Source organism: Phyllostomus discolor, chromosome 12 (assembly GCF_004126475.2).
Source record: "Phyllostomus discolor isolate MPI-MPIP mPhyDis1 chromosome 12, mPhyDis1.pri.v3, whole genome shotgun sequence".
Lineage (NCBI taxonomy): Eukaryota > Metazoa > Chordata > Mammalia > Chiroptera > Phyllostomidae > Phyllostomus > Phyllostomus discolor.
The window spans coordinates 23,945,611-23,969,277 of NC_040914.2; the positions used below are offsets into that span (position 1 = coordinate 23,945,611).

Genomic DNA, 23,667 nt, shown 5'->3' on the forward strand with positions numbered 1-23,667 from the left:
AGACACACACTGCACCCAGACACGAGGAAGTCCCGGGCGGGGAGATGAAAGGCGAGCCTCCCACTGAGACATCTGCAGATTCCATCAGAGGGACTGACCCCACGACACAGAAACCTAAACGACCAGAACTTGCCAGCTTAAGGATCAGCGACTGAGGCGACAGGCAGACAGACGCGCCCTCCGGGCCTCCTTCCCCTGACCCAATTGCGAGTGGGGGGAGTCAAGAGGGTAGTACGAATGGACTACACATCCCAGCAGACACCGCGGCGGCGGACCCTTCCCCCCAAGTGCAGCCCCTCGCCGCTAGTACTGATGGGAAATGTAGTCCCTGGACGGGGCAGACTGGTCGAATGGTGTGCCTCTGTCTATGTGTTTGGAAGGACTGAGCCCCAAAGCTTCACAGGTTCCCTCGGGGTGCCCCAGCGTCTCTTCATTCCTCTTGGGTTTCTGGGGCTCTGTCTCCGGAATGGATGCTGGGGCTTCCTTTGTGTCTCCCAGCACCGCTGTGTACCCCCACCCAAGGCCCGCGCCTCCCAGGTACCCTCTCACCCTCGCTCCGACCCTCGGCGGGCGGCCTGCCCCTTTAAGAGTGGCCCCGCTGACATCACGGCGGGGGGGGGGGGGCGGGTGCTGGCCCCGCTCCCGGCTCCGCGGCGGCTGCAGGACCCGGCTTCTCTCTGCGCCCGCCTGCTGCTCTGGGGACCCCGGCTTGGGACGCCCCCTTTCGCTTCCTCCAGCCATCCAGACCCCAGGCTCCGCCCCAGGCCCGGCCAGAGCCCCAGTCCTCATCAGGGGACCCCAAGGATTGCCCCTGTTGTCTCTCCTCTCAGGGTCTCTCTCTGTCTGTCTCTGTCCCTCCTTCTGTCTTTCTGTCTCTCTGCCTGGCTCAAGGTGTCTGGGTCTCAGCGTCTCTCAGCCCAAGGCCTCTGAGCACCCCGTGCCTCTTTCTGCCTCTGCTGCCTGACCTCTTCACTTCTAGCGCCCCAGAGTCTCCGAGCCTGGGGAGCAGGGGCCTGGGACCCACTCTCTGCCCCACCTCTCTCTCTCCCTCTCTCTCTCTGTCTCTCTCTCTCTGGCCACCTCTGTGTTTCCTCGTCTCCAGACCTGCGAGTCTCAGGATTGCTCAGCCTCGAGGTCTGGGTGCGCCTAGTCCTCTCTCTGCTGTTTCCCAGCCCTCCGGGCGCCCCTGCTCCTGTCGGCGCTCCGCTCTCCCTCCCTGACACCCCCCATTCTCCAGGCCTGTCACCCTCCCTCCCGCATCCTTGCTCCCCCCCTCCGCGCCCCTCCCCTCCTCCGCGGCAACCAATGAGCGGCCGCCGGTCCCAGCTCCCGGCGTCGTCCGCCGAGTGAGGCCGCGGGCCCGGGGGGTGGGGGGTGGGAGACCGGGGGGCCGGGACGCCGGGCTCCGGGGCGGGGGCGGGGGGCGCGGGCATCGGCGACCCCGGTGGCGGCGGCGGTGGCCGGGGGAAGCCGCGGGGCCGGTCATGCGGCTGCGGGGCCCGCGGCCCGGAGCGTCCGCCCAGCCCTGAGCGAGGTGAGCGTGAGGGGAGGGTCCTGGAAGGAGGTGTGGGGGGGACAGGGGTTCCCCTTGAGGTGGCTGGGGGGCAGGGGCTGGGGCTAAAAGAGGCCTGTGTGGCCCCGGTGGGTGGCATTCCAGCGGTCAGGACGCCCGACTTCGGGAGGCTATGGGGCATGGAGGGACATTGGGGCCTAGGGAGGACGGGGTCCGAGGGTCCGGAGCGGGGCAACTATACTCGTCGGGTCCGAGCCGCGGAGACCGTGTGCCCTGGGGAGGGTGCAAACCAGGTCCTCGAGGGAGGCGGTCCTGGCGCAGCGGGAGGATCTCGTCCGCTTAGAGCAGGATGTGAGTCTGAGAAGGGGTTCCCGGAAAGCGGGGGTTAGTCCCCCGTGAGGTCGAAGGGAGATGGAGTTTGGACTTGGGTTTGCAGGAGGGGACCCTGGGGATCCGAATGCTCCAATCCAGGAGACTCCTGGGAAAAGGATGAGAAGGAGGCTCCAGGCCTGGGCAGAGAGGGTCCCAAAGGAGAGAGGTTGGAAGCTGGCGGAGAGTGTAGAGGGCAGGGCGGGCCACGGAGAGTGAGGAGGAATCGGAGCCGTGAAGGAAGGGGTTTCCAACGAGAAAGAGAGCTGAGTGACTGTGAGCCGGGTCCCCGCTGGAGTCGGAGGCTCCAATGGCGGGAGCTGAGGTCAGCTACCTGAGCTAAGGCAATCAGGGTAACTGGGTTTCTGAGGCTTGTTTCCGAGCTGAGCAGGCTAGAGGAGGAGCGGGCAGCTGGCGGTCGAGCCCTGGAGCCACGGGACGGGGGATGGGAAGAAAAGCTGGTCGGAGCTCTGCCACACTCGGGTCCCCGAGTCCTCCAGGAGGCTGGGGGCGGGGAGGAGGGGCACTGGCTGCGGAAATGAGGGTAGTGGTGAAAGTTGTGTGATTCCTTATTGGGGTGGGAACAGAGCTTCAAGGCTACCAGCATTCTGTTTTTTAAAAAGTGGTGTCTCAAATCTTGGCTGCATTTGTTGGGAAGTGTTTAGGGATCTTAACCTTCATAGTTAAAAAGATGATGGGGACTCTGGTATTCAGAGGTGTAGAGGTCTCTGGTTGAGATTGGTCGGGGATCCCATATTGAGTCCCCCAAGTCAGGGGGTTGTTTAGTTTAGGGAAAAGCTCATGGTGGGGGTGAGGGTGCTGGATAAGGGATGAGGAACACCCTAGTTGGAATCTCCAGATTCCTGATTGGAGGGGGGAGGGGGCAGCGATGAAGAGGAGATCTCTTGTTTAAGGATCCAGTGTTTTGGCGATCAGAGTCCTAGCATGGGAAGTGGGGTCCAGAACCTCTGGTAGGGAATTTCGGGGTCAAACAATGGAAGACTAGGGAGATGGGATCCTGGTCTTCCTGATGGGGGTTTAAGAGTTCAGAGGACTGATCCCTAGTGTGAAGGAAGGTCACTTGTTTGACTGGAGAGCTCTGGTTAGAGTGCTGACTTGAGGGTGGGGGGCGGGTTCCCAGATCATTGTTTTGATATTTGGGAGTCTTCATTCAAAATCCTGGCTCCAGGTTTCTGGGCCCAGTGTTTAGGGATCCAGCATCCCAGGTTCAGGGGCCTGCTTTGGCTTGATGTTGGGGGGCATTAAGGTTCTGGAATCTCAGATTAGGGTACCGAATGGAAGTCAAGACACAGGATCAGAGTCAGAAGGTCATGGGTCATGTTCTTGGTGTTAGAATTGGGTGTTATGGATCAAGATATGAGTCTAAGAGATTATACTTAAGTGGGGGCCTCTGCTCAAGGTCTGAGGGAAGCCCAAGGTCAGGAGACTGAGGCTAGGGTATGGAATTAGGGTCCTTTGTTGGTGACCCACTTGGGGGACTTGTGCTTTCCATTCAGGGACAGAGTCCAAAGAGAAGGGATCAGCAGACAGACTCAGGATTGGGTGGCCTGGGTTAGGGCTTCTACACAGGTTACATTGTTCAGCATCCAGTGTTGAAGTTTCAACACTCAGGGTTCAGAGACCTAGGTCATGGCTGAGTGATGAGGTCACAGGCCCTTCCTGGAGTCTTGTATTCAAAGTTTGTGGCTTGCATCAAGGCACAGAGTCAAGGTTGGGGCTGTGTGCCTGGCCCTGGTTTTGGAGCGCCTGATCACCATAATAGCTTCTGAGTCACGGGCCCAGGCTCCTGGCTAGGGATTCTGGTGGGGTCTAGTGTCTGTGGTCAAGGTCTCGGGTCAGGGCATGCGGTTCAGGCTGGAGGGCTTGGCTCTGGGGTTGAGAATCTAGAAACTGAATTTCTAGTTGAAGTTGTGACATTGGGCACGCAGGTGCAGACACACAGTTGGAGCTGAGGTTCAGTCCCTAGATGTGGGCTGAAGATTATGGTTGGAAATCTTACCCTGGGGTTTGGGGGGGGATGTCGGGTGTGGGGTCTCTGATCAAGAGCCAGAGCCAGAGCACAAGTGTCAGGCTTGGGAAGGCCAGTTCTAGGGTTGAAGGTCAACAATTGGTGTCACTGGTTCAAATCCAAGGAGGGAATCATGGGTCAGGACACAGACGTCAGATTTGAGAGTTTTGGGGATTGGTGTCTTAGTCGGAGCCCAGTGTCTCAGCTGAATGCATGGGGGTGAGGATTCTAGTTGGTCCTATCAGGTCTCCCCAAGGCAGCTTCCGGTCCCTCAGGCCCCGCAGGGCGCCCCCCGCCACTGAGGATGAGTCACTGCAGCAGCCGCGCCCTGACCCTGCTGAGCAGCGTGTTTGGTGCGTGTGGCCTTCTGCTCGTGGGCATCGCAGTCAGCACTGACTACTGGCTGTACATGGAGGAGGGGACGGTGCTGCCACAGAACCAGACCACGGAGGTCAAGATGGCGCTGCACGCCGGCCTCTGGCGCGTGTGTTTCTTCGCAGGTACAGATCGCAGCCACCCTCCACTCAACTGTCCCTGCCTTACCTGGGTGGGATCCAAGAGTCCTGATCCTTAGTTCCGTCTCTTGGGCTCCAGAAATCCAGAAACTGATCCTGTTTCTGTCCTGAAGAGTCAAATTCCTACATGGAGACCCAATTTCTAGCTCTCTATTGCCTGGGTCTAGGAGTGCTAGAGCTCACACAGTCTTGTGGTCCCTAACCCCCTAGGAACCTCAGAGTCCCCCTCCCCCTCAGAAATGGCAATCTAGGTTCAGAACTTGTCCCCTGGACAGCTGCATTGCTGAATGGACAGGGTAGAAAAATCCGTGTTTCCCAGAGATCACAGAGACCCCTCCTTCAAGGACCCTGTCAATCACTACCTTATTCTCTTTAGGGATCTAGAAGACCTGGTCCACAGCCCCTCCTCACTTGGGACCCAGGGTTCCAGCCCTGCCCTCCATCCATGGGTCTGGTCTCTAGGGAAGCTGGCACCAGGAACTCCCAGACCTCCTGCCCATCCCCTTCTGTAACCCTTGGACTAAGTCATTGCCATCCTGGGGTCTCCCCACTGTGCATCGTGCCCCTGACTGCCTCTCTAGAGCTTAGGATCATCTCACCCAGGGCTACTTTCTTACCATCCCCCCAGGTCGGGAGAAGGGTCGCTGCGTGGCCTCGGAATATTTTCTTGAACCGGAGATCAACTTGGTGACGGAGAACACGGAGAATATTCTGAGTGAGGGGAAGCAGGGGGCCTAGGCAACAAGGGGGCAGGATCACATGGCAGGTCCTGGGAGAAAGGGCAGGACCAGGAAAGGGGTAGGGCGAAATGGCAAGAGCGGAGACTGGAGAAAAGGTAAGGGGGAGGAGTCAAGTTGAAGGGGCGGAGCCTAGTCAGTGGGTGGAGCCAACAAGAAAGGGGTGGGGTCAGGCCAAAGAGGTGTAGTCTGAGTAAAGGGGTGGAGTCCACAGTGGAAATACCAGACTTGGGAAGAGTCTGCAGAAAGGGGAGAAACCACCCAAAGTAAAGGGGCAGGGAGATGGTGGAAATGGAGAGGTCCGGGGAATGGGGAGGTGTCCCTGCGGATTGTCCCCCTCACCCCCTTCTCTCCCCCTCCCCCTCCCCCAGAGACAGTGCGCACAGCCACCCCCTTCCCCATGGTCAGTCTCTTCCTCGTGTTCACCGCCTTCGTCATCAGCAATATCGGCCACATCCGCCCGCAGAGGACCATTCTGGCTTTCGTTTCTGGCATCTTCTTCATCCTATCGGGTGAGCCCAAGGAAAGGACTTACGGGCTGGGGGGCTCTTTTAGGTAACAAGAGCTCGAGGTCCCTCTTCCTTGCTGTGTAGTCCTGAAGAGGCTGCAGAACCTCTCTGAGCCCCACTTTTCTCCTGGGTGAGAGGGGGAGGGAAGCGCCTATTTCACATGGGACCGAATCATAGTGAATGCTCATTAGGTGCTAGTTAGGTGCCAGGCTCTGTGGTGATCCCCACAACCCTGGGAGGTGATAACAGGTTATAAGGTTCCTTGTTTCCTGTGGAGTATTTTGTCTGAAAATTTTTCAAAAAGAAAAGGTGAAAAATTTTGGAGTGAACACCTGTGGACCTACCACTTAGAGCAGCCATCGCCATATAACTAGACTTGCTTTGTCCTGTATCTGCTCATATACCTATATTTCTACCTGTCTTACTGTTATTTATCTCACGATTTTTTATGCATTTCAAAGTGAGTTGAGGCATCATTACACTTTACCCTAAATACTTCACTATGCATGCCATTAGCTAGAGTTCAGCATGTGTTTATAGTTTTTTAAAATTTTCTTTATTGATCTGAGAGAAAGAGAGAAACATTGATTTGTTGTTCCACTTATATATACATTCATCAGTTAATTCTTGTATGTGCCGTGACTGCGGATCAAACCCACACAGCCTTGGTGTGTATGAGGACAACTCTCCAATCAACTGAGCCACCCGACCTGTGCCATAGTTATTTTTATTTTTATTTTTTTAGCTATGAGTGATCTCAAATCCTTTTTCATAACATCTCTGCCTGGGGGTTATTATTAGCAGTCACTGAATAAAATGGAGGTACTGAGGCCCAGAATTGTGCACAGATTTGCCTAAGACACAAGCATAAGCTGGTGCCCCGGGGACTTGAGTGTCCTGAGTTCTAGAATAGAATCCTTTTTGGTGTTCCCCTCATCCAAACTGCAGCTCTGTTTGGTCTACTTCAGTCCCAGTCAAGTAAAGTCAGCCTAGATCAACTCAGCTCTGACACATTTAACTCCATCCATCTACTCCAACTGACCCCAATCTATTCTGACTCAATTCTTCAGTTCAATTCAAATTAATTCAACATAACTTAATTTAGCTCCATCTGGGTCCTTTTAATCCAGTTGATATTTTATGAACAAACCCTGCTGTACATCTCATTTCTATTCTGTCCCCTGGGAGTTGCTTCTCAGCCTTTTGGCTAAGATCAAGGATAGAGATCTGTTTTTACCAGTTTAATATTCTGTCCCCTGGGACCTCCACTTAGCTCCCCCTTTAGAGGTGGCTCTGCAAATAACTAAAAAGGTGAATTTTTGAATATCCCTTCCCGCAGTCCCTTTCCTGTTCCTCGCCCAGCTTCCTCTAGGCTAAACCTCCATTGTGCCTCTAACTGAGACTGACAAGACTTTATCCAGGGAAACCAGGATGTAACCTCTGTGTGAACTTGAACCACCACATGTGCAGCCAGACACTGAGCTAAAATAAGACATGTAGGATCTCACCATCCTGGAGTGTCAGAGCAAAAGGTCTCATCCTTTTTTTTTCAGATGAAAAAAAACATAGTGGCCTAGAGAGAGAGAAAGTGGGGCATGGAGACTTTATTTAATCCACCCAAAACATTTGAAAGAAAATCCCATTGATTGCGGCTCACAGCAGTGGAAACGAGAGGTGACCCAGCTAGTCAGTGGCAGGGCTGGGGTTAGAAGTGAGGGCTTTCTCATCACAAAAACCATGCTTGTGCCAGTGCACCAGGACCTTGAGGATCAGTGGTGCTGTTGGGGCTGGAAGTCAGGCCTCTGATGTAACAATCTGAAGGGGACTGAACCCCTTCCTCAAGCTTATGTCATAGACTATGACCTGTTTACCCACCCCAAGGTATCCATCATGTACTTGTTTTAAAAAATATTTTATTTGTTTTTATTTTTATTTTTAGACAGAGGGGAAGGGAGGGAGAAAGAGAGGGAGAGAAACATCAATGTGTGGTTGCCTGTAGCATGCCCCATGCTGGAGACCTGACCTGTAACCCATGCATGTGCCCTGACTGGGAATCGAACTGGTGACCCTTTGGTTTGCAGGCTGATGCTCAAGTCACTGAGCCACACCAGCCAGGACCATCATGTACTTTTTTTAAAAAAGATTTTATTTATTTTTAGAGAAAGAGGAAGGGAGGTAGAAAGAAAGGGAGAGGAACATTCACATGCCCTCAATTGGGGACCGGGCCCACAACCCAGGCATGTGTCCTGACTGGGAATTGAACAGATGACCTTTTGGTTCACAGGATGACACCCAACCCACTGAGCCACACCAGTCAGGGCACCATCATGTACTTTCAAGGTTGTGGGTGTGGTGCCTGAAGGCATATGTTGCTGTGAACCTGGAAAGAATGGGGTTCAAATCCCAACACTTACTGTGTGTGCTACAGCTTCCCTTGGTGGAGTTGCTGAGAAAACAGATCTTGGGCAGGGGTTGGCAAACTTTACATATCAAATATTTCAAGTTTTGTGAGCTGTTGGGTTGTAGTGCCCAAGCAACCAGAGGTAGAGCAGAGGGCATGGCTGCTGTGTTCCAATAATACTATTTATGGACCCTAAAATGCAAATTCAATGTAATTTTCATGGGTTATGAAATATTTTTTGGTTTTGTTTTTTCATACCATTAACAAATGTAAACACCACACTTAGCTCACAAACCATACAAAATCACGTGGTGGGACAAATTGTAGTTAGCTGACCCCTGGTCTAGGTCATGGTTGTGAAGGGCCAACCCAGTGGCTGGTCTGTGACAATAACTGCTCAACACATGGTAGTTTTAGATACACAAATAGTAGTAGTAACAACCACCACCGTAACAATAAATGCTTTATCCAGGGCCATGGTTTGAGGAAATTCTATGTGCTTTTTCTTCACCTTGCAAGGCAGACAGCATTATTATTCTCATTTTCCAGTTGAGGAAACAGAAACAGTCAAAGTTAAGCTGCTCCATTATGGAAGGTGGATTCCAACCCAGGCTTTTCACTGTGGCACTATACTGTCCCATAAAAATCATAAAAATGAAGGTGATTTAAAAGGGAGTGGAAAGGATGGAAATAGTACCAATATCTTAGATCTTGGAACAAAATGATCTGGTACAACCACCTCATGTTCCCTATGAGAACAGAGAGGGAGAGAGAGAGGAGTTGCCTGAGGTCTGACAAGTGGTAGAGTTGACATTCAGTCCTGGGAAAAGCAGTGGAAGTGCTGGGGCAGGAGAGGGATAGGGTCACACTGGGCAGTAAACATCCCTCAGGGAGCTGTATTGGGGATGGACTAGAGGAAGATGAGCAAACCAAGGAGGAGGCTTATGCAGTGGTCTGAGCAATAAGGTTTGAGCTGAGCCAGGGCCAGGAGGATAAAGGCAATTGCATGACTTTGAAAGGGAAGAATATTGACAGAAAAATCAATATAGAATTAGTTGGCTGACTGGGTCTGGTGAGAGATGGGGTGAGGAGGCTGGTGTGGCATTGATTTTCCTTTTCCAGGTCATAAAAGGCATGCTTTCTGGGCATGGCCCCTATTAACCCCTGATCCTCAAAAACATGTTCTAGGCATGTGCCCATTTATTCACTTGTTAAACATTTACAGAGACATCCTACATACCATGCTCTGTGTTGGGCCCTGGAGACAACACAGCTGAATCCTAAGTGAGAATCCACATGCAGTTACTCCCCAAACAGCCCCCAACTGCACATTCATCAAAGCTTAAATGTCACACATCACTTAAAGTCTTGAGTGCTTTGATGAATTCCCATTACACTTAGAGTACGTCCAAACTCCTCCTGCTGGCCCTTCATGGTTCGGCTACTGCTCAGATCTGTGACCTCATTTCCTAACGCACTGACACTCTCCTTTGCTTATAACTTCAGACACACTGGCCTCCTGCTACTCCTCAAAAATGCAAATCTCAGCCCAGCCGAGGACTTTTACAATCACTATGCCTCTATACTTGGAAGTCTCTTCTCCCTGGTTCTCACAGGGCAGGGATATTCCCTCTTCAGAGTTTCTTTCTGACAACAATATGTAATGCCTTGCTCCCTCCGCTATCCTATTCCTTGTTTGATTATTGTTTCTTAGCACGATTGCTGTTGTCAGTCATCTTGTTTTTGGTCCCCTCTCACTGGAATGTAATCTCCGAGCTTCAGAGAGCTCCACAAACATCTGCCAAGCCTAGATGAGTTGCTAGTACAAAGTACATACTGAAATATTTGTAGACCGGGTGAAGGACAAGGATAGCTCAGCGCATGCTGGGAAAGGGGAGATGTATTCACCTAACGCAGAAGAGTGGTGGGGAGGGTGGGAGTGACCGGGATTCCAACGGGAGGTGACATCCAAGCTGATGATACTGAAAGAGCGAGGGCTATTTTTTCTTGTGAAGAAAGAGAAGGCAGTGCTTTGCAAGGAGATTGAATTAACAGCGTGTGGTAAGACCCCAAAAGCAGTTAAGACTCAGGTCGACGCGGGTGCCGCTCTCCATGGTCCTGAAACGGTATTGTTCTAAAGCCGAGGTGTGTCTCTATTCCTCTTGGAATGCAGGCGATTCTTGCCTACTGAGCTCTAAGAATTCTGGAAGAGATACAGTGGAGAGGGTAGGGAGAGGGTTGGATTACAGAAAAAAAGGGAAGGAAAAAAAATAAGAAGGGAGAAAAGGTTAGTTTTAGAGAACAAGAGCCATTGTGAAATGGCCAGGAAGGAGAATGACAAAAATAATTTACCTTCTGACATTATTTTTATTTAATTTTCAATGACCAAAAGCAAAACCACAATCAAAACGTGTGTATTTGTAAATGTTTGTGGGGCTTTTTTCTCATCAGTTCCTGTTCCTCTCTCTCCTGATGGAGAATGTTTTTTATTTAGAACTGTTATATGAATCATGGTACTTAAAGTGAGGCAGGTGTGGTTAGCAGGGATCGGATCATAAAGAGCCTGGAATGTCAGACAGTAAAATTAATACCTCTTCCTGTGTATAGCAAGGAGCCAGGGAAAGAGTTTCAACAAGAAAAGAAAAGAAAAAAGAAAAGAATCCAGTATGAGTTTTAGAAAGAATCAGTTTCTAAAACAAGGGGATGGGGTGGTACAGACATAGAAGTAACCTTAGCTGGGTCAGAGGACTTGGGTTAACAAAAGCGGTGTAGATTTATGAGAGATTCAGGAAGTAAAATGGACATTACTTGATGACTGGGAATCCTTGATAGAAGAGAGAGAGCGGAATGAAGGTTACCCCTGCACCTGACTAGGGTGCCCAAGTGAGTGTGGTTCAGGGCTGCCTTTGGTATTCCTTTCCCAGAAACCTGCTCACCTGTCAAGACTTAACCTCAGATGCCTTTTCCCCTTTGTAACACATCATGGGCCCCCTTTTGTTTGAACATTAAAATTACGGGATATGCCCTGGCTGGTGTAGCTCAGTGGATTGAACATGGGGCTGTGAACCAAAGCATCGCAGGTTCGATTCCCAGTCAGGGCACATGCCTGGGTTGCAGGCCACGGCCCCCAGCAACTGCACATTGGTGTTTCTCTCTCTCTCTTCCTCCCTTCCCTCTCTAAAAATAAATAAAGTCTTAAAAAAACAAAGAATGGAATCTCTTGATTCCCTCACCAAAGCTTTAAAAAAATTATGGGATACTAGAAGAAGTTCAAAGTATAGTGGAAGTTCAGAGCAAGAAAAGGTTAATTCTTAGAGGAGGTTGAGAAATGGTGGGAGTTAGAGTAGATTAAAAAAGGCAAGCAACTATGAGCTCTTGTGGAAGTTCATTGTGAAGCAAGTATATTAATTCATTCAACCAGTCTTTATTTGTCCTGGATCTTTGCTAGATGTTGGGATGCTAGCAGTTGGGGACAAGGTAGACTAGTTTCAAGCATCCTAGTGGGGGTGGGAGAGATGTGTGGCAAAAAAAATACAAATAAGTGGAAAATGTCATGTCAGGTGGTAATAAGTGCTATGAAGAAAAATGAAGTAGGCTAAGTGGAAGGTGAGTGATGGGGGAGGGTCCTTATTTTATCTCACCTGAGTCACTCTGAATTTTTTAGTGGAAACTTTAAAATCTATATAATAGTACAATGAATGAACACTGTCATACCATCTCCCACCTACATCCAAATAGATCCTGCATTTTGCTAATTTTTGGCTGTGTCCTCTCTCTTTCTCTCTCTCCTCTTCCTCCTCCTCCTCCTACCACAAACACATTTCTTTGGCCTTACAAAATTGAAAGTAAGTTGCAGACACCATGACAGTTTACCTCTAAACATTTTGTAATAGTATGCATCTCTAACAGTAAGGACATGTTTCTATGTAACATTAGCACCATTATCACACCCAGAAATTTTATAGTAATTCCATAATGTAATTCATTCCATCTTCAAACTGTCACAGTGGTTTCAAAAATGGCTTTTAGCCCTGGCTGAGGAGCTCAGTTGGTTAGAGTGTCGCCCTGATATGCCAAGGTTGTGTGTTTGATTCTCGGTCAGGGCCCATACAAGAATTAACCAATGAATGCATCAATAAATGGAACAACAAATTGATGTTTCTCTCTCCCTCTCTCTGTCTCCCTTCCTCTCTCTAAAAAAATCAACACCATATTTTGCCATGTATAATGCACACCCACGTTTTTCGCCCAAACTTCCAGGAAAAAAATCTTTCATTTTAATTTTTAATTCAATTTTTTACTTATATATAAAACTGGTCATCATATTCCAGAGTATTATTTTGCATATGGATATCATTATTGCTTTCTAGAGTTACACCTATAACTCATAAGCATGAATAAAAGAATTAAAAACATTTATATAGATATGAAATTAGTACTACCCATGTATAATGCACATCCTTGTTTTTCCCTAAAAAATTTGGGCAAAAATGTGCTCATTGCACATGGCCAAATAGAGTAAATTTTTTTTCAAAAAGATGGCTTTTACAGCTTTGCCCCAGGACCACATTTAATCCAGTTTCACATATAGTATTTGGTTAATGTCTCTGTTACTTCAGATGACTTCTCCCACTATTTTATTTACAACAGTGACTTTTAAAATGTACTTCATTTTAAAAATATAGAAAGAATAGTGTAACGAAATGCCATGCATCCTTCACTGAGTTTCAACAATTATCAACATATGGTGAGTCCTTTTTTAAGCCACACTGCCATACCTTCCCTCTACACTACACTACATTTTTTCAAAGCCAAACTCACACATTAAATCATCTTACCCACAAACATTTCTGTCTCTCTGAGAAATAAGCATTTTGTTATTTAACATAACCGCAGCACCGTAATCATGCCCAAACAATTAAGAATAGCTGCTTAATATCATTTAATATCTAGGAAGTGTTCAACGTCCCCACTTGTCTCATAAACGCCTTTTTTACAGTTACTTTGTGGTAAATGGGGATCCTCATTCCACTTGTGTGTTCGGCTGATAGATCTCCAAAGCCTCTTTTAGTCTATAACAGTCCCTCTCCTGTTTTTTCCTCACCATTTATTTGTTGAAGGAATCTAGTCATTTGTCTTGTAGCATTCACGCTCTAGATTTTTCCAGTTGTGTTCCTGTGTCATGGTTTAACGTGCCCATCCATCCCTGTATCTTCTTGTAACATTGCTATTGACCAGGTTCAGGTTTGATTTTTTTTTTCCAAAAATATTTTATAGGTAGGTGGTGCTGTTTGCATCTGACTGTATTATACCAGAGACATAATGTCTGGTCATCTCTTCTTGAGGTGTTAAGACTGATCACTGCTTCTGGTGTTATCAGCTTGATATTTATCACATCTTGGATTTGTTTGGTTGGTTCCTTGTGGCATCATTTAATTTATTCCTCTTTCCTTTGTATTTTCTGTAGTTTTGTCTGGCCAACATGAAAATTATGTCTAGACTACCTTACATTGATGAGATTCAGCTTAAACATATCTGGCAAGAAGATTCAGAGGAACTGTGTTCTTTATATTTTTTTATTTCAGGTGGTTTCACCATGAGTAATTCAAAGTTTGAATCTATGATTTTTATTGATTCATTGGTTGATTTGAGAGAGAGAGAGAGAGACAGAGACAGACATCAATTTGTTGTTCTACTTATTTATGCATTCATTGGTTGATTCTTGCATGTGCCATGACCAAGCTTCAAACCCATAACCTCGGCATATTGGGATGGTGCCCAAATCAACTGAGCTACCCAGTCAGGGTTGTAGTGCAAAGTCTGAATGCTTGATAAAGGATGAGGTCATCAGAGCTCTCCACTGAGACGGGGCATTTTTCTTTTTACAATGAATGAATAATCTGCAGGTAACCCTTAGGCACCTTGGGGAAAAATCCTGTTTGGCAATACCTATTTTTTAAATTATAGTTGATGTACAATATTATATTAGTTTTATCACTTCTTGGTCTTTTGGCTAAGATCAAGTATAATATTATATTAGTTTCAGATATACAACCCTGTGATTAGACACTGATATAATCTACAAAGTGATCCCCCTGATAATTCTAGTTCTCAGCTGGCATCATCCACAGTTACTACAGTATTGCTGACTGCATTCCCTGTGCTGTACTTTATACCGCCATGACTATTTTGTAACTACCAATGTGTACTTCTAAATCTTGGGGATACTTATTTTATTTTAAAATTTTAAATTTTGGAAATAATTCAAATTTTAAACTTACAGAAAAATTTAAAAATGCAGTGAACTCATATAGCTTTCACTTAGAGCAACTTTTTAAAGAAACTGAGCTTTAAAAAAATATTTATTTATTTATTTTTAGAGAGAGGGGAAGGGAGGGAGAAAGAGGGAGAGAAACACCGATGTGTGGTTGCCTCTTATGTGGCCCCCACTGGGGACGCAACTCAGGCATGTGCCCTGACTGGGAATCAAACCGGCAACCCTTTGGTTCACAGCTCACACTCAATCCACTGAGCTACACCAGCCAGGGCTCACTTAGATGAATTTTTAACATTTTGGAACATTTGTTTTTATCTATCTATCTACCTATCTATCTACCTCCATTGACCACCTTCATTGATCTATCTCCATTGATCACCTATCATCTATGTATTTATCTGTCATCTACATCTATTAATTCTGTCATCTATCTAGCTTTCTATCATATACATGGCTCATCTATCTATATCCAATTATTAATTATCTCTATTAAGCTTTACCATTTTCCCTCACCCATTTTATCTCTGTTGTATTTATCTATTAACATCTATCATATATTTACATCATCTATGTATCTATCTCTAAAACCACTTGACTGTACATCATAAACACTTTACCCTTAAGCCCTGCAGCAAGTATCTTCTATGACAAGTGTGCTTTCTTTTCTACCCACAGTGAAATCATTGACTTCAGGAAGTTGAACCTTTACACAACACTATAGCTGATACACAGTCTATATGCCTCTTTCACCAATTGTCCCAGTGCTGTCTTTTATAGCCTTCCCCCCCTGAGCTGGGATCCAGTCTGAGATCACGCTCTGTATTTCTTTGTTGCGTCTCTTTCATCTCTTCATCTTTTATATAGTTCTTGTGCCTTTAAAAAATTATCTTTCATGTCAACTCTCTTTGAAGAGTGCAGTCAGTTGTGCTGTACAATGCCCCAGTTTCTGCAGGAGTGGATTCAGGTTACACATTCTCAGCAGGGAGGCTACATAAGTGAAGTAGAGGCAGGCTGTCATCGGAAGGTCATGGCATCAGTCTGCCCGTTGCTGGTGATGTCAGCTTCCATCCCTTGGTGAAGTTGGTGTCTGCCAGGTTCCTTTACAATAGAGGAAGGTTTTTTTTTTAATCTTTATATAATCTCTTTTTTTATTTTTGAGTTACAGTTCACATGCAATATTATATTAGTTTCAGATGTACAATGTAATGATTAGACATTTATATAACTTATGAAGTACCCTCCCTCCATAAGTCTGGTATCCACTAGACACCATACAGTTATTACAATATTATTACCTGCATTCCTTGAGCTGGCTTTACATCCCCCGTGACTGTTCCAAAACTACCCTTTTGTGTTTCTTAATCACTTCACCTCTTTCACCCATTCCCTCAGCACCCCTCCCCTTTGGCAACTGTCAGTCTGTTCTCATTCTGTTTGTTTATTGTGTTATTTTGGTTTCACACGTAAGTGGAATCATTGTGTTTGTTTTTTCTCTGTCTGACTTTATAATCTCTTTCTAATTAGTAGCTATTCCATGGGGAAATTCAATCCAGTGATTCAGTGTCCACTGATGATTCTTGTGCAAATCCCAATATTACCACTAAGGTTGCAAAATGGTGTTTTCTAACTCTGTAAATAAGAATTTTCTCTCTTCCTTGATTAGTTATTGATTTTATAATATATCATTATGTATTCCCACTTTTTAAAAATCCAGCATGTTTAATGCCATTACTTTTAGTATTCATTTTGATCCTCAAATTGCCCCCAGTTGGGTAATCAGGAATTCCTTTCCAGCTAGTTCCCATGTTCTTGTTTGACACGTTCCTTTCATTTTTTTGGAGCACTTCCTTACTTTGTGGCATGAATACACTTTTACATGTCTTCCCCAGGCTTTAAATTAGCTATTTCTTCCAGGAGCCCCTGCTCCTTATATAGTGTGGGGTGATATTAGAGACCAAAATCTGGGTGCTAGGTGTGCTCATTGCTGCTAAGATGTCACTGCTTCTGGAATCTTTCAGGAGAGAAAGCTGGCAAATTATGTATATTGGTAAAATAGGAGCTTATATTGCACCTAAGCCCCAGAGGTTTCTTTCTTGCTTTACCTTATTCTGACTTATATCTTACTTCTTTCAGAGAAAGAAGAAAACTCTAGCTCCCCAAAACATTAACATATTTACACATTTACTCAACCCTACAATGTAACCAGAATAATTTCAGAACTGTTACCCCTAGACCACTAATGACAACAACAACCACCATATTAAGTAAGGTTCAAAATTTCTTTGATGATCTTCTTGTCTTTGGAGTGAGATATATAATCAAAGTACTCTATTCATAAGTTACTGGATTACTAATTTCCCCCTCCTGTGGTGGTACTCTTCATTTGATGTGAAGTCAGTTTTATTTATGTTTGTCCACATTCACCTTTAGTTTTTCCCCATCCTTGTTGAAATTATCTTTTGAATACACAAAATATTAGCATAGTTGCAAAGGTCAAAGCTCAGGGGAGTGCCACTTCCTCCCTATTGCTTACTTCTTTCCTGTTCTCACCTGCCCCCTGTAGGTTATCAACTGCATTTGTTTTCTTTCCTTTGTCTCATATTGCAAAAATAAACATATGCATACATGTGTTCTTATGTACCCTTCTTTTTTTTCTTAAAAGCAGCATCCTGTACAGTCTTTTTTGCATTTTTAAAGAGATTTTATTTATTTATTTTTAGAGACAGGGGAAGGGAGAAAGAGAGGGAAACATCAATGTGTGGTTGCCTCTCACGCACCCCTTACAGGGGACCTGGCCCACCACCCAGACATGTTGTCTGACTGGGAATTGAACCTGGGACCCTTTGGTTCACAGGCTGGCACTCAATCCACTGAGCCATGGCAGACAGAGCTGTGCTTTTTTTTTTTAATGTGGTGAGATAGCCTGAACCATCACTGAACTCCATCCACATCAGTGCACAGAGCTTGACCTCATTCTCACTGCACAGTGGCTCAGTACTCTGCTATGTGATGTTTTCTAGATTATTTCATGAATCAAGGGCATCTGGGTTGTTTCTGATATTTTGCAATTATGAACACTGACTGCTGCAGTGAATTAACTTGTACCTGTGAGCTTTCATCAAACAGATATCTTCATTGGACAGATTTCTCCAGGGAAGATTCCTAGCAGTCAGATTTCTAGGTTAAAGGATAAATACCTGTGTGGTTTTGTTAGTTATGGCCAAACTCCCCTCCATGGGGGCTGTGTTATTGTACAGCTGCACAAGGAACATGTAAGAGCTTTCATTCTCCTGGCCTCACCAGGAAAAAAAATGTGAAACTTAAAAAAACATTTTAAAAATTGATTGGTTTAGAGAGAGAGATTAATTTGTTTTTCCACTTACTAATGCATTCATTGGTTGATTCTTGTATGTGCCCTGAATGGAGATCGAACCCACAGCCTTGGCGTATCGGGACAATGCTCTAACCGACTGAACTAGCTGGCTAGGGTTGTTGTGAAGCTTTTTAACTTTTGATGATCTGATGCATGAGACATGGTGGCCCCTCATAGTTTTCACGGGCTTTTGTCTTACTTTGAATAATAGAGCGTGGCTTTGTTTTTGTTTTTGTTGTTTTTTGTCTTGTTTTTCAAGAGGGAGATCATAGAAGGCCTTTCTAAAGAAGTGATAAGGAAGGAGAGGGCTAAGTGAAGTGACAGAGAGACAGAGAGAGAGAGAGAGAGAGAGAGAGAGACAGAGAGAGATAGAGAGATCGACCTGGGGAAAGAGCATTCCAGGGAGCGAGAAGAACAAGTGCAAAGGCCCTGAGGCAGAAATGAGCTTGGTGTGTTCAAGGAAGAAGGAGAAGTTCATGTGGTTTAAGCAGAGGGAGCAAGGAGAGAGTGACCAGGGATGAGCGTGGCTGGCACCATGTGGGCATTATAGTTCAGGGGTTGGTCAAGTTTTTCTGTAGGAAAGCCAGACAATAAATAGAGTTTTGCTGGACTCACTGTATCTGTTGCAGCCACTGAACTTCGCCTGTACAGCCATGGGCAATGTGTAAGTAAACTGGCTGTGTTCCAATAAAATTTTACTTCTGGACCTTGAAATTTAAAATTCTTAGACTTTTAAAATTGAGATATTCTAATTCATATAACCTAAAATTCATATAATTCTGTGTTTTTTCACAAGGGTGGGCATTCCCATTACCTAATTTGACAACATTTTCATCACCCCCAAAAGAAACTTCACACCTTTTAACAGCCAGTCATAATCCCCCTTTACCCCATTCCCTGGCAAACACTAATCTACTTTCTGTCATGATGGTTTTGCTTGTTTTGGATGCTTCATATAAATGTATCCATGTAATATGTGGTCTTCTTTTACATACCATATTTTTTCGGTTCATCCCTGTGGTAGCAAAAGTCAGTACTGTCTTTTTCTGGCTGAATAATATTTCCTTATATAGTTGGTTATACCAGTTGATGGCCATTTAAGCTGTTTCTACTTTTTGGCTATTACAAAAAATGCTGCTACAAACAGTCGGGCGAAAGTTTCAGTGTGGACGTATGTTTCTGAGTCTCTTGAATAGACACAAAGGAGTGAAATTGCTGAGTCACAGGTCCATTTTATTTTATTTATTTAAAAAATTTTATTGATTGATTTTGAGAGGAGAGGGAAGGGGAGACGGAAAACATAAATTTGTTGTTCTACTGATTTATGCATTCATGGCTGATTCTTGTGTGTGCGCTGCATGAAGATCAAACCCACAACCTTGGTGTATCAGGATGGTGGTCTAACCAACTGAGCTAGCCAGCGAGGGCACAGCTTTAACACTTTGAGAAACTGCCAAATGCAATTGCATACTTTTTAGGTGCCGCAAAATATCATTCTTCTTTTGACGTTTTAAAACAGTTTAGTTACATAAAAGCCATTCTTAGCTAGGAGGCCATACAAAAAACAGCCCTGTTGTAGGCAGTGGAAGGAATGTCTACTTATTCTGGGGGCGATGGGCACACAATCCTATTCGTAGGATTCAGGGGGAAGATGCTGACAAGGATGACATCGATTCATTAGGGACCCTTGGTGTGGCTGCTGTTAAAAAGAAAGATCATCTTGAGGAAACGTTATTTGCCTCCTAAAAATTTTCAGCCCAGACCTCTCCTCTCCACCTTCCTCATGTGCCTCTGTTTCCTCATCTGTAAATGGAGATAAAAATGGTGCTGACTCAAAAGCGTTGTAAAGTTTGAATGAGTTAAAGCATATTTGACACTGAGAATGGTGCGTGGCACAGAGCAAGATCTACATAAGCAGTTGTTGTTATTGTTATTATTATTGATGTTGCTGCTATTATTACCCATACCTTAGCTCAGACCTCCTTCCCCCACCCCCGAATATACAACTCCAGTGTTTTCCCTCCAATCTCTTTCCAAAACCAACCAGGCCCCAAATGATCTTCTACCCTCCAATCTGGTCCTGTCATTCCTCTGCTCCAGACCTTCCATGGTTCCCTGCTGCCCTGGGCATCAAGGCCGAGCTCCTCAGCCAGGCATGGGAGGCTTACCATGGTTGTGCCCCTGCCCCCCACCCCCCGTTTGACCCCATCTCTTGTGGCTGCGGTCCATGTTGTAGCCACATGGACGGATCAGCTCAGGCCAGCCTCCAAGCCTTTGCCCTTGGTGTTCCCTCTGCCCTCAGAGTGGTATCACAGGCACTCTTATTCACTTCCTGTAGGACTTGGGCAAAGGTCCTTCTTCCAGGAAGCTTTTCTTGGCTTCCCCTGACCCTGACCTTGACCCTGACTCTGCCTGTTGACCAGCTTTCATAATTTGCCTTTCCCAATGACGCTGGGAGCTCCTGGACACAAACTTGGGGTGGGGGAGAAGGAGGGCGATTCATTTCTGGGATTGCTGCACCCAGCCAAGGCCCAGCACACAAGGGGCTTCAAAAGAAGGAAGTTAGCCCCTGGCTGGGTGGCTTAGTTGGTAAGAGCATCATCCTCATATGCCAAGGTTGCCAGTTCCATCCCTGGTCAGGGCACATACAGAAATCAACCAGTGAACGCATCAAAAAATGCAACAACAACAACAAAAATGCTGGAAGTTAGTTCACACCCCAGTAGGGAGGAGAGGGAGAGGACAGTGGTGGGAGGGTTGGCGCTGGGGAAAGAGGTCCATTGCTAATGGACCACGGGTACCCCCTGCTCCCCCAGGCCTCTCCTTGGTGGTGGGCTTGGTTCTCTACATTTCCAGCATCAATGACGAGGTCATGAACAGGCCCAGCAGCTCTGAGCAGTATTTCCACTATCGCTACGGGTGGTCTTTTGCCTTCGCTGCTTCCTCCTTCCTACTCAAAGAGGTGATGTCTTGGGGCCCACATGAAAGCTTCGAATGGGGCGGGGTCTCGGGTCCAGGAGGAAGAGAAGAGGAGATGGTGGGGGAGGGGCATAGACCCTAGAAGAGTGGTGGCTGAGGCCCTAGGGGAGGAGGGGGCTGGGGACCTGGATTTCTGGGGTCCTGCGAGGGTAAAGGGGGGTGGGGACCTGGACTCCTGGGGTTCTGGAGAAGGAGGAAGCTGGAGGCCTGGAATCTTGGGGGTTGTGGGGGGTCGTGGGTGTCGTGAGACTCTGGGTAGAGAGCCTGAGACCAGTCTCCGGGACTCTGACCCTGCTTTGTCACAGGGGGCTGGCGTCATGTCTGTGTACTTGTTCACCAAGCGCTACGCGGAGGAGGAGATGTACCGCCCGCACCCGGCCTTCTACCGCCCGCGTCTCAGCGACTGCTCCGACTACTCGGGCCAGTTCCTGCAGCCCGAGGCTTGGCGTCGCGGGCGCAGCCCCTCCGACATCTCCAGCGACGTGTCCATCCAGATGACGCAGAACTACCCTCCCGCCATCAAGTACCCGGACCACCTGCACATCTCCACCTCGCCCTGCTGAGGCCTTGCCCCTCGGAGCTCCCTTCCTCCTCCTCCTCCTTAGGGGTCTCCCTGCGACGCAGCTCCCCTGCCTCGCGTTGCTTCTGGACTCGGCTTTCTCCTAGAGGGTGCTGCTCACACTTTAGCCCCACCCTCTGCCCAGTAGCCACGCCCACCCCCCCATACCCCTTTCTCTTTCCAATAGCCCCTGCCATTTCCTGGCCCTTACACTTCTTTGGGCCCGTTTACTTCCAGATGGCTCCACTCCCTCGATTGCCCGCCCACTTTTGCGTAGGCCACGCCCCTTCCCCGGCCCCGCCCTCCCAGCTAATTCACTCACTGGGTTCTACCGTGCAGGTGCCCACCTCCCCGGAGTCCCCCAACCTGCTGCCTCCCCACAGGGGCGCTGGGCTGGAGAGTAGGGTCCGGCAGCCGCCAGGAATGCCAACCATCCTCTTCTCCCTTCTGCTCCTAATGCTCTCCTTCCTGGCTCCGTCTCACCTGCGCACCCTGGGGACCCTTGAGTGCAGTGGGGGGCTTCTTTGCTCCGCCCACAGCCCCTGGGTGGGTCGGGGTCTGTAGGCCGTGGGTATGGTTAATCTGGTCTCCTTCCCACACGCGTCTCTGCCCCCCACTGGGAGACCCCCTTCTTTCTCACTGGCTGGGCTCTTCTCGGCCACCTGAGGGTTACCTGCCTTTCAGGGGGCGCTGTCTAACCAATCTTCTAGCTTTCTCTGCTACCCTAGCTTCTCTTTCTTCCTCCTCTCCTTCCTCTTCCTCCTCTGTCTCCTTCCTCCTTTTCACCTACACACCACACGTCAAGGATGGAGACCCTAGGGTGAGGGAATTCCGTGCTGTTTCTACACCTGTGCCCGCCTCTTCCCCCTCGAGACTCCATCGGGGGAGGGAGAGACAGTAGCGGGGGTCGACACCCCCCAAATCTCGAAGTCTTCCATTTTCTGGCAACTCCCTTTCATTGAAGTTCCCTTTCCCATCTCAGACCCCCAACTCTGGCCTCTTTCAAGGGTCCGTCCTCCCCCTTGGACAGATTTGGGGGCGTCTCAGAAATTCGCCCACCCCCCCGTATTAGGGGAGGAGGGGCGAGGTAGCACAGCGTTGTACACGGAAGCAGAAAGGCCCCCGGGGTGGGGGGAGGGAGGCAGGGAGGGACGCGGGCTTTTAGTTTGCATCTTAGGTGGGAGGGGGGAGGGGGACCGCAGCAGTTAACCTGTCTTTACGCAGCGATTTTTAACGAGGCTGGGGGGAGGGGGGCTACGGGGGAGGGGGGAGGGTGGGTGGGGGGCCTGGCTCTCTTATTTACCGTGTATCATATGTAAATACCAACAGAAACTTCAATAAACTGTATTTCAAACACGTCTCTGCCTGCCCAGGGGGAGGGCATTGTCTATGGAGCGCTGGGTTCAGGTCTCTGCCCCCAGGGTCAGGGAATAAGGTTAGATTGGTATTTGTCAAATTGCTCAATCCTCATCGTTATTAACATCAGCACTTTATCATTCAGTCCATGTAAAGTGTGTAGGACTGCAAATGACACGGGTCAGAATCAATAAAAATTAACTCTTGCTATTACTCTGACCACTTAGAGTACTGTTACTCTTCCTCACCTTTTTCCTACATTCACCCTTTCATTTCCTTTTCTCCCCAAGACTTCATGTGGAGTTCGTGGGACTCCCTTTGCAGTGAGACCCAGAGGTGAGACGACTCCTTCAGGGTCACAGAGGTTGAACTTGGCAGAATCATGAGCCTTGAGAGAGCAGTGGGTTCTCCCCATGTGAGGGTTTCAGTCATTCTGTTTAGAAATAACTGTTACCATTTATTGCACACCTACTATGAGCCACACACACACTCCTCTTGTCCAGAACCCCTTGAGATGTTTCCAGCAGTGCTGGTGTAGGAATTATCTCTCTCACACACACACACACACACACACCCAGTGGACTCTGCTATTTATGATCTCACTGTCTACATTTAGGGACTAAAAACAGCCTGCATGTTGGATAAACCTGTTCTTGAGTTGTATTGAAAAGGAAACACAACACAGTGTAGCCCATCAGTTCTTTGCCTTGTCTTGATTTAACTTCTCCAGGACTCTCCACTCAGAACTTCAGCCACACCCACACTTATCAAGCTGTCATTCAGTGTCCAACCCGGTGCTGAAAACCCTTCATGTATAACCTGATTGGATTCTCTCAGCCATCCTGTGAGGATTCCACAGAGCCCCATTTTGTAGATGTAGAAACTGAGACTCAAGGAGGTGAGGTCACTCAGCTGGTAAGATGCCTAGGAACTTGGCAGGATAGTTCAGTTGGTTAAAGTGTCGCCCCATACACCAAGGTTGCAAGTTCGATCCCCGGTCAGGGTGTATACAAGAATCAACCAATGAATGCACGAATAAGTGGAACAACA

General features: G+C 47.5%; 1 protein-coding gene across 1 annotated transcript; it reads left to right on the forward strand.

The window, feature by feature from the left end:
• Positions 1-1,404: 1,404 nt before the first annotated feature.
• On the forward strand, positions 1,405-22,401 carry CACNG7 (calcium voltage-gated channel auxiliary subunit gamma 7). Its single transcript, XM_028530100.2, has 6 exons — positions 1,405-1,534; positions 4,187-4,411; positions 5,055-5,141; positions 5,535-5,675; positions 20,540-20,685; positions 21,008-22,401. Exons 2-6 carry the CDS (start codon positions 4,216-4,218, stop codon positions 21,263-21,265), a joined length of 828 nt encoding a protein of 275 aa, XP_028385901.1. The 5' UTR covers positions 1,405-1,534; positions 4,187-4,215; the 3' UTR covers positions 21,266-22,401.
• The last annotated feature ends 1,266 nt before the right edge of the window (positions 22,402-23,667 follow it).

Coding starts and splice junctions, on each gene's coding strand:
- CACNG7 (XM_028530100.2), top strand. CDS start 4,216: ATGAGTCACTGCAGCAGCCGCGCCCTGACCCTGCTGAGCAGCGTGTTT. Junction 5,142..5,534: donor GAACACGGAGAATATTCTGA/GTGAGGGGAAGC, acceptor CCCCTCCCCCAG/AGACAGTGCGCACAGCCACC. Junction 20,686..21,007: donor CCTCCTTCCTACTCAAAGAG/GTGATGTCTTGG, acceptor GCTTTGTCACAG/GGGGCTGGCGTCATGTCTGT.